Below are 20,997 nucleotides of genomic sequence, written 5' to 3' on the forward strand. Positions count from 1 at the left end.
AAAACACTAGTGTGGATGGAGATTTTGAAATACTGTTTTTAAATGAAATTATAATAGTGTAGAATTAGTCCCAGATTCTTTAAAATAATGTCAAATCAAGATCTGAAGGTCTCTCTCTACCACAAACACTTGGCAATTTATTCCATGCGTCTTAATGTGGGGGGGAGGCGGGAAATTAACATTGGTGTTTGTGTTTAAGAATAAATTATTTACATGCGGGAATCAAGTGCACTACTTCACTTTCATAATTTTAAACACTTCAATCAAGTCTTCTCTTAATCTCTGTTTGCTTAAACTGAAAAACTGAAACTCCTTGAGTTTCTCCTCATAACTCATACGCTGCTAATATGTAATTTGGAGACAACAACTGTAACAGTGCATTGTGTTACTTAAGCATAACCTACCTTGACTTGAATTCCACACAACGGGATATATAACGTACAGTAAAATTCTATTAGCCTTCTTGGTCACTTCTGTACACTGTCTTGATGTAAACAGTGATAAGACCACTATCACTCCAAGGTCCTTCTCGCGAGGTGTACTTTCAAGTTTCAAACCTCTCATTGTGTATTCAAATCCAACATTTCTACTTCTCATATGTAATAATTTGCACTTAAACTCATATTAAATTTAATCCACCACAATTCAGCCCATGCCTGTACGCTGTCCAGTTCTCTCTGCAGAAATTTAGCTGATTGTGCATTACCTTCTCTTCTACATAGTTTAGTATCATCTGAAAACTTAACCAGCATATTGATTACATTCTTGTCCAGACCATTAAAATATATTAAAAACAGCAGCGGCCCCAGCATTAATTCCTGAGAGACACCACTTTTCACATTATCTAATTATGAAAAAAGTTCCTCTCTCCATTACACTTTGCTTCCTGTGATTGAGAGCATTTTGTACTCACCTACAGGCCATGTCCTGAATTCCCAATGCTTTTACTTTGATCACTAATCTTTCATCAGGTACTGTATCAAAGGCTTTCTTGAATATAATGTGCACCTCTCTTATCGTATGTTTTTGTTGCTTCACCATAGAATTCCAGCATATTAGTAAAACACAACCTTTCCCTTCTGAACCCATATAAAATATGTGTGTTGTTGACATGTGCAACACCACCTGTTCCTTAATAAATGCTTCCATTAATTTACCTGTGATGCAAGGTAAGTGATACACAACATGATGAACATAAAGACTTTCACAAGTAAATCTATTTTTGTTTTGGTTTTATTGTAAGCAATTTAATAGTATTTACCATAAAATAACAAAATTATCCTGTTAATAAACAGACAACAAAGTCAAAGCATAGATTAATGGGCAATCTTCTGCCGCCGCATTTTCTCAATTTCATAATTTAGTCTAAAATAAGGAAAATGAATCCTGCAAATTTGTGACCTAACAGCATTCAGTATTTTCAAGGTAATGCCAACAATGCTGAACTTCACCTATGATAAATGATCATAAAACTGTACAACTCTGGAAAAACAATAATCCTTGAGCTTAGTATAATAAATATTAGCATAAAATGGTAAATGAATTTGTCGGTGCTACAGTAACTATAAATTGAATAGGGAAAACAAGAACACATTCTTAAGTGACTTTTCTTGGCAATTTCAACATCCACGTTGACTGTTCCTCTGCTCCTCTTACTTTGAGACACTTTTCTGTGTCTCTTGTCTACTCTTTTGAACTCTCCCTGCTTAGGCTTTCCCTGGTCATACTTCAGATCTCCTTATCTGCAGAGGAAGTGAACCAACAAAACCCTCCATCTCTGATCCAGCACAATCTGACCAGCTCTGCAGGGCAATACCTTCCATTTGCTCCCTTGGGCTTTCACACTATTATCACCTACTACCACCCCCAAATATTACTTTTGGCTGTAACTTGTACAGCTTCATATCAACATATCCTCTGTCACCCTCATCTTCCATGATTAGTGAAGGGTGTTTTCGATAAATGCAACTCATAACTGACAAACACCACCAATCTGGGATCTTAGCTCCAAATGAAGTTACCCCCAAAGTATCATTAATGCATCTGGTATACTAATGAACAGCAGGTCCAAGAGTAAAAGAGGTCATCTGGTCCCTGAAATGACAAACAAATCTGTTCTTTTCAGCTCTAATACCTTCATAACCAGAAAAGCTAATATTTGAGTCTTGTTCAAAATTTCCAGCAAAATTCCTGGAAAAAAAGACCAATTCACTACAACTTGCCACAATGCCTACATGACATTACTTTAAAGGCAAGTTCAGTTCCCTCCTCTTCTCTCGTCGCACAATGTTCCCTCTCAATATTACAATCAAACTTTTGCTGTCAGAATAGGCTCCAACCTTCTGTGGCCCCATATTGTATTTCACAATGTTATGAACATGACATATCTGACAAGTCTAAATAGACAAGTACTAAATATTAAATTGCCATTAAATTGCAAAAGTATGACTGATTAGACTGCAGTTACAACTTTAGATTCTTCTGATTCCAGAAATTATCACTTTCATTTCAAAAAGAAATAGCATAATATAACTGCCAACTCTGAGTTAACCACACTGTAAGCGGAGAAAGAAAAGTACAATTCCTGAAGGGTACTGGGAATTAGACAGATGCTAATTAATCTCCATAAATTTCTACACTAATTTTTTTCTGTGTTTATTTAATGCTGATTTTGGGAAGGACACAGTTGAAGCAGAAATAATAGATCAGCAATAATCTGCACAGTGTGAAACAGGAATCTCCCACTGCGTATTTTAATTATGTGAAAAGAACAAAACGGCCACTGAATGTAAATGGAGTTCCTCCCAATAGAAGCTATTTGCCAATTTAAAATCAAACAGCATCTTTCAGTATGCTTCTGATGAATTTTGTTTTGTTTTTAGCAGGTACTACTAAATACAAAAAACTGGGCTTAAACATGAAAAGGCTAACAAAGTAACACTTAACTGATTAAAGTGGATATCCAGGCGTAAACATCCTACTAGTGAAAATCAATATAATGTACTAAGTTTTATTTGATGATGTCCTTTGATAAACCTGGAATATGAATTCCAAAAGTTATATCTGAATTTTTCACAGTTTAATTTTTATTATTAAGGGTAGATTAAAACTAGTAATGCTCAAAGAATTACTTTAGTAGTATTAGTAAAAGTTACTAATAACTTTTTAAACATGTAAGGAGAATGTCCCAAACACTACTTTAAATCTACTACATTCCAAAAAGCAATACTAACAAGAACCACCAACATAAAAAATGAATACCTAATTCATGTAAGATAGCATATGTACAATGTAGTTTACATTATGGGAAAAAATAAAGAAACAGCTCAAGCATAGTAGCATAGATGCTCTCTACATAAGTCAAAGAGACCCAGTCCTTATGTATCTGTAGCTTCAGAGGGATGGTGTGAAGGAAATTCCCTCTCATCATCGCCCCTGTAAAACTAACTAACTCTATTCAGCATGGGATGGGCAATGGTTATATCTGCTAATAAATGGCTTCAGGAAAAAAATAAACAGAAAAAATTCAAACACACAACCTGGGTTGAGTAAAACTAAGTATTGCAAAAAAAAAATTACATGCACTCTCCCATGAAAGTAAAATAATGCAATGTACCCTCAACTTCAGCAAATCCATGTTTTCATATAACTTCTTCAACAAAACCAAAAAATATGTGTCATTCACTATTCACCAAGCATTCCATTCTTAAATCCAAACACAAACTGCAATATACTGAACTTTAACATAACTCTTGAATAAAGCAAGAAGAGACAGAAAACATATACATATATTTATCATCTTGTATACTATATATTATTATAATAAAGTGCTTCAAGTCTTTACAGTCTTTGGTAGCTACTTATCATTGTTAGGTATTGCAGCTCAGTTCAAAGATGATAGTGTTTTTTTTGGCCAATAAGCTGCTTCTAGACCATGAAAATAAAGATCCACTCGTCCTTGTAACATAACTTTAAATATCGTAAAGCCCGTAGCCCAGACATAAATATTTCCAATCTGTTTAAGAAGCTCTTGTTTATGACTCTAGCAGAGCATGCCAACCGCCACTTCTTCCTCGAGGTTCGTACTAGCTGATGCTGTTGTGGTTTCTTCTGCTTTACTTTCTTACACTATAAAATAGTCATTTATCTTAATGAATTTGGTTCCTCAGGATTCTGTATCCCTGGATTGATTTTTTTAAGCTATGAAAATGATCTCCCCAGATGTCGGATATAATACTGCCAAAGTGAATCAAATCAGGTATTTTACTCCACATTAATACATTTGTCTGTATAAAGATACAGTAAATGTCTTTCATGCTATTGGTACAGCCATAGTATGATCATTTTGCATGAAAAGTAACAAACACACAAGAATGGATGTCAGAGAATATCTGGACATATAACTGCTGGAAAGTCAGCAAGCCCAATGATTTTCAGTCATGCAAACTGACATGGTCCACCGACAAGATTAGCAACAGCAGTTAACAAGTCTCACATACTTAACAACTAGAAGTTGCATAATGTGACATCAGATTAAGGAATTCTTGCAAAGAATCAAACCTCAGGTACAGTAAGTCATCTCACAGGTGCCTGTTCTCTTTTACTTCAGAGAGATAACATGTAATTTTCTCCGTACATTAAAATCTGTAATGACCATGACCCTGCTCTGGATAAGCAGATTTACAAAATGGATAGATAGACAAAATGGACGGGCTGGCACCTTCTGAAGAGCTGTTTCCCTAACTGCATCCAGTGCAGCCAGGATAGGCTCCAGTCTCTAACGACCTCAAACTGAATCACCTGAGTTTAAGGATGTTATTATAATTTGTACATTTCCTGCCCCAGATTAATGAATGGCTGCCAAGTTAAATGTACAAAGAGGTGAAAAGAGGGGAAACACAGCATGAATACCCTAAGTTAATCAAGACAAATTACAAGAAGAAGATGAGTTTTGCACTCCTGCTCACTTCCTTATGTTTAATAGCTCTTGACTAAAATCAGCATAGATGTTGCACAACAAATGATACTTCAGAATTAAATAAAAACAATCTTGACTGCAGATTAAACAGATCTGTCTGATCCCTATTCTGCCAAGGACTTCAACAGTATGTACATATTTCAGATTCCAGTAATTCTAGAAAATGGGGTGAAAACCATGGGGTGCAACTTCATAGAAAAACAGTTTTGCCATTAAAATGATGGATTAGCTACAATTCTTTTTTTCTTCTTTTTTTTAGTTTAAACGAACCATTCAAAGGGTTATAAACCACAATGCAGAAGACTTGTGAAACATAAAGCTACTTACTGATGTGAAAGCTAGTATTTCTTCTTCAGTCAGCTTATGTGCAGGGTTGTTCCTCTGGAAGTCTTCACTGCAAATGAGAAAGACATAAAATAAATATACTGTATATTAATCTATAAAGTCATGCTGTAGACTTACAGTCATATGAAGAAGTTTGGGTACCCCTCTCAATTCTTTGGATTATTGTTTATCATTGGCTGAGCTTTCAAAGTAGCAACTTCCTTTTGATATATGCCATGTCTTATGGAAACAGTAGTATTTCAGAAGTGACATTAAGTTTATTGGATTAACAGAAAATATGCAATATGCATCATAACAAAATTAGACAGGTGCATAAATTTGGGCACCCCAACAGAGATATGACATCAATACTTAGTTGAGCCTCCTTTTGCAAATATAACAGTCTCTAGATGCTGTCCTCCTATAGTCTTTGATGAGTGTCTGGATTCTGGATGGAGGTATTTTTGACCATTCTTCCATATAAAATCTCTCTAGTTCAGTTAAATTTGATGGCTGCCGAGCATGGACAGCCTGCTTCAGATCATCCCATAGATTTTCGATGATATTCAAGTCAGGGGACTGTGACGGTCATTCCAGAACATTGTACTTCTTCCTCTGCATGAATGCCTTTGTAGATTTCGAACTGTGTTTTGGGTCATTGTCTTGTTGGAATATCCAAACCCAGGAGTAACTTCAACTTTGTGACTGACGCTTGAACATTATCCTGAAGAATTTGTTGATATTGGGCTGAATTCATCTGACCCTCGACTTTAACAAGGGCCCCAGTCCCTGAATTAGCCACACAGCATGATGGAACCTCCACCAAATTTGACAGTAGGTAGCAGGTGTTTTTCTTGGAATGCGGTGTTGTTCTTCCGCTATGCAAAGCGCTTTTTGTTCTGACCAAATAACTCAATTTTTGTCTCATCAGTCCAAAGCACTTTGTTCCAAAACAAATCTGGCTTGTCTAAATGAGCATTTGCATACAACAAGTAACTCTGTTTGTGGCGTGAGTACAGAAAAGGCTTCTTTCTAATCACCCTGCCACACAGATGTTCTTTGTGCAAATTGCGCTGAATTGTAGAACGATGTACAGATACACCATTTGCAGCAAGATGTTCTTGCATGTTTTTGGAGGTGATCTGTGGGTTGTCTATAATCATTCTGACAATCCTGCGCATGCTGCTCGTGTATTTTTCTTGGCCTGCCAGACCTGCTGGGTTTAACAGCAACTGTGCCTGTGGCCTTCCATTTCCTGATTCCATTCCTTACAGTTGAAACTGACAGTTTAAACCTCTGAGATGGCTTTTTGTAGCCTTCCCCTAAACCATGAGACTGAACAATCTTTGTTTTCCGATCTTTTAAGAGTTGCTTTGAGGATGCTGTCACTCTTCAGAGGAGAGTCAAAGGGAAACACAACTTGCAATTGACCCCCTTAAATACCTTTTCTCATGATTGGACACACTTGTCTATGAAATTCAAGGCTTAATGAGCTAATCCAACCAATTTGGTGTTGCCAGTTATCAGCACTGAGCAGTGACACGCATTCAAATCAGCAAAATTACAAGGGGACCCAAATTTTTGCACAGCCAGTTTTTCACATTTGATTTAATTTCATACAACTAAATACTGCTTCACTAAAAATCTTTGTTTGGAAAACACCCCAGTGCTCAGATGTTCCTAGGAAATGAAACACATACCACTGTTATCTTTTTTGTTGAAAGTAGAGCCAATTATTATGCAGGCTGAGAAGGGTTCCCAAACTTTTTCATACGACTATAATAAACATAATAGATGCAGTGAATAAAAATACACTTAATTGAATTAATACCTGTAAATACAGTTACAGTTCTCACTCAAACATTTTGATGACTTTGATCCACAAAACTGTTACATATCAGGGGCATAACAACAAATCAAAATAACCTGCTGTTAATTTTTACACTTAGCCCAAAATCAAAAAGAAAAATGTACTATATTTTACTTCACTGTATTTTACTAGGCAAAGTCCACTCAGATTATAAGTCTTCTTATATTCAAGAAAACAAATGTTTCATCCCTATAAAATTCTCTAAGTAGATTCTTTTCCAACAGATTCTGAGACTTGTAATGACACTGAAATGAGCAAAACGGAAATAAACACCAGCTGGTCCCAAAAGGCACCAAAGATAAAACAACTGATTAGCCAGGAGCACATTTTTAGTTTTATATTCTACAGGGATGACCTATTTGCAAAGTCAACAGCAACGACAATGGGCAAAAAACAAAGACCACTTCAAATGTGAAAATAAATTTTTACAAAATCATCTGTATCTAAACGTGCAATGTCAGTTAAATGTCTTCAATTTTCAATCATGACAGAGCTCTCAGCTGTAGCAAACATGTAGAATGAATCACAAATGGTAACTACACATACTTCATAAACAAAGCAAAATGAAGGAGTTGCTGAAGAGAAGCCTCTGCAAAGTTTCATTTTTGTACTGAACTGGCGGACAACAGATAATTCTTTCCAAATGCTTCTTTCACAATATACTATAAAACAAACATGAAAGTAGCACTGCTTTCGTTTGGGCTTGTGGTGTCAATAATCAACTGCAGTAGCAGCAGGAATGAATTGACAAGAACGTGAATCAAGGTGACAGTTACTGACAAATTAGCCATTAATCTTATGAAACAAGTGTATTATATATTAATATTTCTTTTCTTGTACAGTTCTTGGCTCATTAATCATGACTACCCTTTTAAAGAGATCCATTATGTGTTAATGGAAAGTATTAACACTAGGAAAATATGTAAAGTAAATGTAGTCAACAAAATGTGGTGGTCTTTTGTGAAAGTAAAGCAAAGATTTTATGAACAACCGTTGATGACTTCATCTATTTGGATGCCTAAAACTGCGACACAAATGAATGACTCAAAGACGCTGAACCAGCTGTCATAAATACAAGGTTATACATTACTAAACAAACAACAAAATATGTAAAGCATATGTAATAATACAATTCTTACAATACTACACACTAGTTGTCCAACTCTGCTTTAATGTACTTACAGTGTGTACCAAAAAATGTATTCACCCCTGGGACGTTTTCACATTTTATTGTTTTACAATACTGAACTGCAGTGGGTTAATTTGGCTTTTTTGACATTGATCAAGAGAAAAAGACTATCTAATGTCAAAATAAAAATAGACTTCCACAAAGTGGCCCAAATTAATGAAAAATATAACACACGAAATAATTGATCACATAAATACTCACTTCTTTCAAGTCAGTATTCAGCAGAGGATCTTTTGGCTGCCATAACAGCCTTGAGGTCTCTTTCTGTTTTAGCTTTGCACATCTGGACTATGTCACCCCCCCCCCCCCCCCCCCCTTTCTTCTTTGCACAACTGCACAAGAGCTTTCAGGTTGCACAGAGATCAGTGAGTGAAGAGACTTTGTTAAGTCCAGCCACATTGACACTGACATTGTTGTTTTTATGTCAATCCCATGTAGCTTTGGCTTTACACTTGGAGTCATTGTCTTGCTGGAAAACACATCCAAACAATAGTTTTTGCCTGCCCAGGCACTCCAATCTCCACCACTTTAGCTGATAAGAGCTTTGGCGTTCTCAGGGGTCTCCTGGTGGCCTCCCTCACCAGTCTTTGTCTTGCACAATCACTCTGTTTTTTTTTTTGACAGCCTGCTTTAGGCAGATTCACAGCTGTGCCATACACTTTCAATTTCTACATGACTGATTTAAATGGATATTCGTTACTTGGATATTTTCTTGTCTACATCTCCTGACTCGAGCTTTTCAGTCACTTTTTCACAGAGTTACCGTACTTGGATTGTTCTTTTGTCTTTGTGTAGGCTAGGACACCAAATTGACTCCCCACAAGTTGGTTTTTCAACATTCAGGTACATTTATTCTACAATGAATTGAAATGTCAGACAGGTGATCTCCATTGTACTAATTGTGACTCTTGTAAAACCAATTGGCTGTGCTAGTGATGATTTAGGTGTGTCACATTAAAGGGGAGAACACTTAATACCACCATTATATTTTTATACTTTAGACCACTTTGCAGATACTAGTTTCCACCTTTACATTAAAGAGTCTTTTCTATTGATCAGTTTCTGAAAAGTTAAATTAATTCCACATGATTTAATGTTGTAGAAAAATAAAATGTGAAAACATTTTATAGGCACTACCCGAGTAGTTCAACCTACATTTTAAACAGCAGGTTGGCTATCCTTTATTTTAAAGGATATAAACATATCACATACTCTCCAAAAGACATACAGATGACAGGAAGTATTCATAATATGCTTCATAAACTAATTTCACAGAAAAACTCCAAACAATGCTTTTCATTTTTCAGCAAAGAAAACAACCTGCACTGGTGTTTAACTTCATCCCTTCATCCATCCATCCATCCATTTTCCAACCTGCTGAATCCAAACACAGGGTCACGGGGGTCTGCTGGAGCCAATCCCAGCCAATACAGGGCACAAGGCAAGAATGTTATAGTTTGTGAAGGCATGCTGAAAACCACTGATGAACTGATTACACGGGAGACAAGTGGGAGAATCCATGAAGAATATTCCAGATAAGAAAAAGAACATTAGAGTTTAAAATAGGCACTCAATAGTACTTGTCATCAATCATGACAATTATTGGCCCAGCAACAACATTTAATTCTATGTATCTTGACCTACAAATAACTTTACAAAGCAGGCAACAATTTACAACAAGTAGAAATGTAATGGTGTCTCCACTAACAAAAGTTATAACTCTTATTAAATTTATTTGTGATATTGGTTAACTTTATTTTCTACTTATTTATTTTTTAAACAAGTAGGCTCGTAACTGTATTCACCATGAACACTAGCAGTACTCAACAATTATACCAACAGAATTACCATAAGGAACGTGCAGTGTTGAATTAAAATATGCACTGGGTGCTCAGCACTCTGGGAGAGAGGCAGACCTACTGGCTCTTAAGATAACCATTGTTATTTTTTTAAACCCATGGTCACCAGGTGTAGCTACTGTAAACATCCCTTATCTCACACACAAGTGTCTTCCAAATTTTCTAGAAAATGTTTTCACCAAAATGGCTCAACAGCAATAATCAGGTTAATGGGGCAAAAAGAACAGACTGGTTGAATGAGCTGAAGTGGAAAATTTAGCAAGGACTAACAAGTGAACAGGAAGCTTCAATAAAATTATTTTTTTTTACTACTTTTTTTACTGCTTCTCTACTAAAAGGAGAATTTGGAGGTAACAGTTCTAAATTTCTTTAAAGAGTCATTTTAAAAACAGCTTCTAAATAAACAATAGGGCTTCTGAACCATCAATAAACAGCCCACTAATTCCTGCAATTTCCTTTTATTAAATCTAGCATTACACTGGACAGTAATTTAAGCTCAGATAGGTGATGACCCTACATACATTACCGGTCAAATGTTTTAGAACACCTCAGTTTTATCAGTTTTTAATCAGTTGAAATGCAATGAATGACCTGAAAACATGAAAAGGGAAGCAGTAAAAACTGAAAAAAAGAGATTTCAGAATATCACAAATGGGCCTTCTTTAGGTAACAAATAATAAGTTACAACCTACCGTACATATGTTTTGCAGCAATTGAAGTAAATGAAGTGTTGCAAGTTAAAACAAACAATTTGCACAGGTGTCCCAACTTCTGTCGACTAGATAAAAACCCTCTGTCTGTCTTAAAGCAGAATTACTATACCCTCTGAAGTAGTACTTGGACAGTATTACTCTGTAGAAAGTTGTAAATTCCAGTGATAATGGCAAGAAAATGGCAATTACATTAAATGACACACAGAATTATTATCCCTTAAAAGTATAGGCCTTTCACTTACAGAAATTGTAAAAATAATATATATATATCTCAGTGTCACTGAGTATGGTGATGTCTACATAATCCAAAGGCAACTGGATAGTGGAAAAAACTGTGATAGGAAGAGATTTGGCAGACCCCAAGACACAAGCCAATCAGAAGCCAAGTTTCATTTGTATGATAGTCATCTCAGAGCACAACAGCTTCAAGCACAGCTTAACAGTGCAGGTCAAAAAAAACAAGTGTCAGTTTCTACTGTGGAGAGGAGACTTTGTGCTGCAGATTTGACAGGGTGAGTGGCAGTAAGAAAGCCATTCCTTAAAAGACAAATTAGGGCCTTCATCTGTGCCACCATCACCCGATGATGCCCCCTGTGTTTATGGATTGAATGGTAGGTGTCCCAGATGCCCACATGACCACCATCATCATCAATCTCTTCCATGTGAAGCCTGAAAACCATAAGTACTAATTTAGAATCTCCATGTTAGGTAGAATGCCAAGTGGGGGGTGGGTGGTCTTTTGGCCTTGGAAACCCTACAGATTTTTTTTTTCTCCTGCCTAACTGGAGTTTTTTTTGTTTGTTTTTTTCTGTCCTCCTGGCCATTTCACCTTACCTTTTTCTTTGTTACATACTCTATAATATTATTTCCTAATCATGTTTATGTTTTATATTAACTTACTTTTACTTCATTTTGTAAAGCACTTTGAGATACATTGTTTGGATGAAAATGTCCTATATAAATATATGTTGTAGCTGCTGAAATATCGGCTGTGGACTACTGCAGACTGAAAGTCTTACGGACCAATGAATCATAATTTGAAATCTTTGTTTCATTGAGTAGGTGTCAGGATGGTTCCTCAGTATTTGATACCAACTATCAAACATGGAGGAAGAAGTGTGATGGTCTGGGGTTCTTCTGCTGGAGGCAGTATTACTGATTTCCACAGAGCGACTGGCGTTCTGAATCAAAAGGGTTAAAACAGTTTGGCTGATATATCAGAGAAAGGTGCAGACTACTTTGATGAATCAAAAATTTGAACAAGATTTCGTACACTTGATTCCTTGTATTATTTTTTTATTTGCCATTGTTTGTTTGGTTTATGCTTTGATTTCATGAAATATTAAGATATTAAACTGTGTGCATTTCAATAAAATCTGAGGTGTTCTAAAACTTCTGACCGATAGTCTACATACTTTAAAATGGCATATACCAAACATTATGGTGCACTTGTCTTAAATGGAGCATTTTGTGACAGTTGCATGAACCATAAAAAATTAAGTGAAAAAAAATCCTAATTACACTTGACAGAATTAACATTTCAGTTAAAAGTTCAATTAGCATTAAAAGCAAACACAATTAAGGAAGAATGAAATCAATTAAAGCTTCCTTTTACACGTGTACCTGGATTTTGGCTGCATTTTTCTCTACAACTAAAAAGGAAAACTGTTAATAATGTTTAATAATAAGTGGATATAATACGTATTCACCCCTTTGAAGTGTTCACATGTTAATATCATATAATCACACAGAACCTAATTTGGCTTTTTGACATTGAGCATCAGAAAAAAAAACTCTAATATCCAAGTAAAAAACAGATCTAGTGAACCCTTCCCGTTGGCTTTATACTCTTTATGGTTTAACCTAAACTGCAGCAGACTGCAGACCACTTTAATAATGCCTCCATCTATAACACAAGTCTCCTGGTGAAAGCAGTGGGACATGTAAAGAATTTGATTACTAAATTACACTGCTACAACTTTCTGTATCTCTGAAGGACATGGGCTTAATAGGGAGCGGATGAAAGTTAATATGCACATGAACGTTTTTCCTCTTGTTGCTGCCTGAATTACTTCTCATTCTGTTTGTTTCCTACTGTTTTCTCTGTTAAGCCTTTTTGCCACCTTTGTCTTGGCATTTCATGGGAATGAGTTCAATGGGCTGAAAGGAGGTGCTTTTCTGTACAGTCATTTTTTTTTTTTAAATCACATAATGGTGAGGAAGATGTCCCTAGTTTACATTTTCTCTGTCCAAATACACTAAAGCTGTGAACTATATATCTCCAAAGACTGGTAAGTGTTAAGAATAGGCAAACTAAAGTAATGACTGAGAATTAAACATTATACTATGGGCTCATATTAAAAACGATCTGTGCATTTAAAAAGATTTTATGTTTTAAGGAGAAGTGTCCCCAGAAGACATACCATTATACAAACAATGGCGTTCACAAAGAAAACCCACACAAACGCAAGGGATTGTGCAACATTAATCAGGTATGCAACACATAACCATGTCTTCAAAGCAGTAAGAAAAAAATCATTAAATTCTGCATTATTACAATACACTTGACTTGAGCATTCCTAGGTTTCCTCCTCTTTCTCTGTACGTTTATCATTCGTTTGCTCAGAGGTTGATGCGCTTGCTGCTTCCTGAGCAGCTCTTCTTTTCTCCACCCTAGCGGCCCACTTCTGCTCTTCTTTCGTCTGCATCTTCTCACGTTAAAAGTGATTAAGTCGGTGTTTGTGCCGCAATTACTTAGTACATTTTCCTTAAGCTTTCACTTAAGCTGGCACTTAAGTCTTTAATCTGCCTCAAGAATGATTTAAGATATGAAGAGATAGGGAAAGCAATGGCGAAGGTGGTAGGGATGAGAACGGCGCCCTTACGCATGCATCACATGCACGCCCTGCTGGCCACTGCCAAGAGTTGATTCTACAATAAAATAAAATAAAAATAAAAAGAGGAATAACCTTGGAGGACAATCATCACCCCGAAAGCGGATAGTAGACGTCACGTAGTATATGTGTACCAAATTTAAGGTCAATAGGTCAAACGGTTTGTGAGCTACAGGCGATTTAAAATCCTGGACAGACAAACGTACAGCTACTGTAGCATATTATATAAGACGATTGTGAATACAGATTGTAAAGCAAAATATGCTAAAATAAGGGTTCCTTGCCATTTTAGACTTAATGTTTGCTGTGGTTCTGATAAATGTATAGCAGCATAACAAGTAGTAAAGAACCAGTGCAAACATATCTGAAGTCAGATATTAATAAATTTAACATTTTAGACATGTATACATACACCTCTTAGCATTAGTGTGGTGTTTCCACTTATGTTATCTAAAAGATACCTTAATGTTTAATATTTTGTGGCTCTCCATAATATGATTTATTGTGATGGCACTAGATATACCATATCAAGCTATACACTCACAGTCACAAATGACATAGAGATATATCTGTGTGTAAGAACCAGCAACTATTTAACTGTCTATATCACATCACCTCTGATTTGAATGGCAACTGTTCAGTATCTAAGAAATTATCTGAACTTGTAAAGCATTGGGTTCATCAGCGCAGGAATGAAAGTTTACAGCACTTTACAGAAAATGGCAAAGCTATGAGGTACATACATTCATCTTCCAATCCTGCTCTACCCTGAGCAGTGTCGTGGGGAAGCTGGAGTCTATCCCAGCAAGCACAGGGAGCAAGCAAGGACAATCTTTGGACAGGGTGCTAGTCATCTCAGGATGCTAAGAGCTCCAACAGTTAAAAATTTTGTTTCAATCTGTACAAAAAAGTACACTTTGGTTACCCCACAAAAGCAAAGGAGCATAAACTGCAATGTCCTTGAATATTCATTGAGGCCACTTCCTTCCAAATATCAGCAATCCAGAAGAGATTTATAGGCTGCATGTCTACCAGGGACTAGAGCTTGATGCAAAACTACGATGAAGTAGGTAGGTAGTTTTGTGTGTCTGAAAACACACCGGTGAAGTCATCTGCATTTTGTATGAATACTGTGAGAAAAGCTTTACACTCAGACCCAAAGTTATGTTCTCTGTAAAAGAATACTCAGAAAAATAAAGGAAAATGGAAAGAACTGAAATTTGTTGGCAGTGTAAGGGAGTTGCTAGGGAATGCGCCATGACATCATGAAGACAGTCCTCCGTGCGTCATTCCTCCGTGTGTCATTTACTTGAACTCATGAAATACATGAGTTCCATGCTTTGTCTTACACTAAAATTATCTTGAGCTAATGGAAAAAAAAACTAACACACTCTGTCAAGGCCCATTATTAAGAGACTAACTTTAGTGCACAACAAAAGTTTGGCACTTGCTTTGATAAAGTATCTTACTTAAAGAAATCTTGACATAATGAAGGCATAAAAACAAACAAGACTGAGAATATTAATAGACCTGACAAAGTGGGAACCAGAATAGCAGAAAGAAAAGGAAAAAGACAAAACAGTGATTACATACAGACAGTGAGAGATAAAAGGAAAGACACAGCTTGTAAACAGAAATAAAGAACAAATGAAAGAAATTGATGACTGCTTCTTTATATAACAACTTTCATAGAACTCTCAACAAATCAAAAACAAGAACTCATGTGAAAGAGAAGAAATGTAATGATGCTTTAAGTTTACTACTACAATATATATACATACATAAACATATATATATATATATATATATATATATATATATATATATATATATATATATATATACATACACACACACACACACATACATACATAAACATATACAGTGGAACCTCGGTTCACGAACGTCTCGGTACACGTACAAATCGGTTTACGACCAAAAAGTTCGCCAAACTTTTGCCTCGGTTCACGACCACACACTCGGTATACGAACAAGCCAGTTTCCCTTTCGGTTTGTGCATGTTCAGTCTCTCCCTGTGCATTTCCTGTGCAGCGAGCAAGAGAGAGAGAGAGAGAGCACCACACACACACACAGGCAGCACGAGAGAGAGACAGACGCGCGCACACACACAGGCAGCGCGAGAGAGAGGGGGGCTGGACGCATAAGGGAGGAAGGCAGTTAAAGAATGCACCGGGCTTGATTTTGTTTTCACTTCTGTTTACAGCAATCGGTTCGTAGCGTGCATTGTTGCAATTTTACTTTTCTTGGTGGTGTATTAAATTACGGATTTTTTTCAAATGTGCTTAAAACTCATTAAAAAGTGTTTTTAGCCAGTGGTTGGTAGCGCTATAGCGTGAACTATTGCAGTGTTAGTTTTCTCTGTTGTTCAAGGTTTTCTCAGTGTTAGTAAACTAAATGTAAAAACATTGAATATTACGCTGTGCATTCTATGGTTTAATTAACTATATTTGTGCTTAAAAACTTTAAAAAAATATATATTTACATACAGTTCGTATGGTCTGGAACGGATTAATTGTATTTACATACAATTCTATGGGGGAAATTGCTTCAGTTCACAACCAAATCGGTTTACGACCAGAGTTTTGGAACGCATTATGGTCGTGAATCGAGGCTCCACTGTACATCCTCTTTAATAAAACCCCTGTGTGCGTCCAGTGTCCGTGTGTGTGTCTTCTGGTGAAGTGCGCATGCACGGGGCACGGTGCGCTGTTTCAAAGGCCGCCTGACGCGTCACACAAGACAGAGAGGGCAGGACCTATAAAATATCGCGCGCCAGATCCAATCGGATTTCGGTAAATGAGGTAAGACCTAAAACAGAAAACACGAAACATCCAATTGGGTACTGAGACGCGGAGACCAGCTTACCCATTGTTGTGCAAGTGTTCACTCTGAGGATGTCAGATTTGCGATTAAGAAAGCTTGGCCCAGTAAAGTGTAAAGTAAAAGTAGATTTATTTTCATGCACATTACATCAGTTGCTGGGGAGAATCTGCTGATTGCTCACTGTTGTGACAGAAAATTAAACGCATATTACGGACAGCAAAGCCAGTATTACTGTCAGAGAAAATTTCAGGCATTTTACTGAAAAAATTTAATGAGGTAAAAGGTCCCTTGCCATTTAATATAGCCTGTTCCTACTAATGTTTATGGACTACTGTTCTAGCGCCCGTTATTGTAACGGGCTTAATGTCTAGTGTGTATATATATATATATATATATATACATACACACACACACACACACACACACACAACACACACACACACATATACATATATATATATATATATATATATATATATATACACACACACACACACACACACATACATACATATACATATATACATACATATACATTGTGACAGTTTGAGGTCCTCTCGACCCCTTGAACCCTGTGACCACTCTTCAGACTCCAGGTAAAAGTCCAATAATTATTTATTTGGACAATAATAAAGTGCACAAAGCACCTACACACCACAATATTCATAAACGATAACTGTAATCAATGATCAATCACAATCCTCCACTCCCAGACGCGTTGCCACCCTTCCACCCAGCTCAGCTCAACGCTCTGGTGTTTCACTGTCCTTTTTACAGTGCATTCGGAAAGTATTCACAGCGCATCACTTTTTACACATTTTGTTATGTTACAGCCTTATTCCAAAATGGATTAAATTCATTTTTTTCCTCAGAATTCTACACACAACACCCCATAATGACAACGTGAAAAAAGTTTACTTGAGGTTTTTGCAAATTTATTAAAAATAAAAAAACTGAGAAATCACATGTACATAAGTATTCACAGCCTTTGCTCAATTACTTTGTCAGCTATTACAGCCTCAAGTGTTTTTGTGTATTATGCCACAAGCTTGGCACACCTATCCTTGGCCAGTTTCGTCCATTCCTCTTTGCAGCACCTCTCAAGCTCCATCAGGTTGGATGGGAAGCGTCGGTGCACAGCCATTTTAAGATCTCTCCAGAGATGTTCAATCGGATTCAAGTCTGGGCTCTGGCCGGGCCACTCAAGGACATTCACAGAGTTGTCCTGAAGCCACTCCTTTGATATCTTGGCTGTGTGCTTAGGGTCGTTGTCCTGCTGAAAGATGAACTGTCACCCCAGTCTGAGGTCAAGAGCGCTCTGGAGCAGGTTTTCATCCAGGATGTCTTTGTACATTGCTGCAGTCATCTTTCCCTTTATCCTGACTAGTTTCCCAGTCCCTGCCGCTGAAAAACATCCCACTCGTAATATTGTAGCAATTTCTCAGATGGGTTTTTTCTGTTTTCGCAGCTTAAGGATGGCTTCTTTCACCTGCATGGAGAGCTCCTTTGACCGCATGTTGTCTGTTCACAGCAAAATCTTCCACATGCAAGCACCACACCTCAAATCAACTCCAGGCCTTTTATCTGCTTAATTGATAATGACATAACGACGGACTTGCCCATACCTGCCCATGAAGTAGCCTTTGAGTCAATTGTCCAATTACTTTGGGGCCCCTGAAATGAAGGGATTGTGTTAAAAAAATGCTTTAGTTGCCTCACATTTTTATGCAATCGTTTTGTTCACCCCACTGAATTAAAGCTGAAAGTCTGCACTTCAACTGCATCTGAGTTGTTTCATTTAAAATTCATTGTGGTAATGTACAGAACCAAAATTAGAAAAAAGTTGTCTCTGTCCAAATATTTATGGACCTAACTGTATATACATACATAAACATATACATTTATATACATACATACATAAACATATACATTTATATACATACATACATATACACACACACACACACACACACACACACAGTGAATATACCTACATGGATGCACAAAAATAGAGAAGAAAAATTACTAGGCCAATGAGTGGAAAAGATGAATATTTGACTATAGTACAGAATGTCAGCTTTTATTAGTGGATAGTGTTTTAAATATAACACAAACAATATTGCAAACATATGACATTTGTTGTGTTTAGTCCTCCAAGAATTCAACTAGATACATAACGTAAATAATCCAGATAGATAGATAGATAGATAGATAGATAGATAGATAGATACTTTAATAAATCCCATGGGGAAATTCACAAATTCACATATTCTATTAAATCTGAAAATCTCCTAGATACTTTCTTGGAAAATTATTCAGTTATGCTCATTATTTTTGGGTTCAGTTTTGATGATTTATACAACTGTATACATTTTCTATTAGTTTTGTTTTTCTAACATTTTTTAATACATATTGTTTATTATTACTTTTATCTTTCTGTCAAAATGTTTCAAACACTCTGTGTTACAGTTTCTAAAGATCATATGTATTTCTCTGTATGGTTTCAAAGATTTTATTGTTTTACATTTCACCGCCTCACATCCTTCCATGAGTAAATCTTTAAATTAGGCAAATGCCTTGTAAGACAAGTCTTTCTCAGGCAGAGGCTGGGAGAAGTCACTCCAAGAACAAAACCACCAGCTGTCTTGTAGTTTCTGCCTTTTTTGGCAAACGCTGCACCCACTGTGGGTAGCAGCAGAAGCAAGGGTACACAGTTGTAAAATCCTAAGCCAAAATTTAATTATGGAGGTGTTAAGTACAAGTAAAAATGTTCCAGTCTCTGTTAGGGCATACTTCAGAGACGATGCACAGAGTATTCGTCCAAGTGATGTGGAAAGTGGGCAATGGCTGCCCACTCAAGGACAGAAATGGCTACAAAAGTGACCCTGTAACAGAAGGATGGAAGAGAAGAAAGCAATCTGTTTTAAGATTAGAGACAGTGAATGTCGCATGTCTGACAAGAAGCAGTCAAGGACTAGTAGACATGATGAACAGAAAAAAAATTTGCAGTTGGGTTTACATGAGACTAAAGGGAAAAGTAGCAAAGCAAACAAGTTAAGTGTGGGTTAGAAATTGTTCTACCAAAGCTATATTACTAAATGAAATAAGGTATGAATAATCTACATCACGAACATAAGGAAGGAATTATGAACATGAACACAAGGACGGACAGACTGATCAAAATCAAAAAATAAAATTAGAAAACATGTCTTCACTCAAAGGGTCTTCAAAGTATGAAAAAAACTAGTCATACTGGTAACTGAAGCAGATAACCTAAATACTGGATGCAACAGTGACCCTATTATATTTAGCTTTCAGCTAAGCAAATTAGGTAGATGGATTAAACTTCTCTGTAAAATGTCTCATGTCCGTAAATAAGTAGATGAAATAGCCAGTTATACTCAGCTGTAAATGCCTATTTTTCATTTATAGGACACAGAAACTCTATTGCATATACCTAGAAAAGAATGACCACTTGAGAAACTGCCAGCAGACAGTCTGTCCACAAACATTACCAAGTCCAAAGGAAAAAAAAAGAAACTTTAATGTGTCTTGTATAAAAGGCTTCTTTCAAAAATCATTTGAATACGCTGTTAAAAAATTTTACAACACCTTAGTGACAGTACAGTACATATAAAGTGTTGTTTCAGCCTTTAAACCTGCATCAAATAGTTTGGATGAAACACTACTCCTAAATGAGAGACGAGTAAGGCTTCAGAGCAAACAAGGCTAACTTATTTATGATGTGATGAATGCCAATGTGGCTTTGGCTACAAAAACTTATTTAAAGTGGCTCAAGAAAACATTAATCTTCTCAAGTGAGAAGCAGTTTTGTGTTCTATTATATTAATTTGTTTAGACCCTTCTAAAATATATTTTATTTTTACTGAAAACAAGCCTGAATTCTAATATGGTTTCAGTAACATGCCACATTAACTTTAACTGACCAGAGGCCATGCTTTGATGGGTTTTTTTTTTTTTGGAACATTCCTTGAAAGTTTAAAAGTTCTGCTGTTGTGGATCTAGATCCATTATGACACCTGAGTAGGAAAATATCTTTCTCTGTGCAGACCACAATCCCCAGAAGAGAGGAATAGGGCACACAAAAGGCAAACCACATTCCCAGCAAAGCAAATTACTTTTTTTTTTTTTTTTTTTTTTTAGAAGCGTACTAAGGGCTTTAGAGAAAGCAAAAGCATTGCTAATATTGTTCACCTAACACAATGGCTAAGTATGCTAGATATTACATGAGCACCCTCGGAGAAAGTACTTCGTTGATGCTGTGGTAGCTGAGATGAAACTGGTTAAGCACCCAGACAACACAAG

General features: G+C 36.4%; 1 protein-coding gene across 1 annotated transcript in view; it reads right to left on the reverse strand.

The window, feature by feature from the left end:
• The window catches only part of ttc27 (tetratricopeptide repeat domain 27), a 274,814-nt gene that overhangs the window by 172,993 nt on the left and 80,824 nt on the right, over positions 1 to 20,997 (reverse strand). Inside the window, exon 9 of the mRNA XM_051919199.1 lies at positions 5,306 to 5,372. Within this exon, the coding sequence (XP_051775159.1) occupies positions 5,306 to 5,372 (67 nt within the window). The remainder of the gene's footprint in view (positions 1 to 5,305; positions 5,373 to 20,997) is intronic.

Source organism: Erpetoichthys calabaricus, chromosome 15 (genome assembly GCF_900747795.2).
Source record: "Erpetoichthys calabaricus chromosome 15, fErpCal1.3, whole genome shotgun sequence".
Lineage (NCBI taxonomy): Eukaryota > Metazoa > Chordata > Cladistia > Polypteriformes > Polypteridae > Erpetoichthys > Erpetoichthys calabaricus.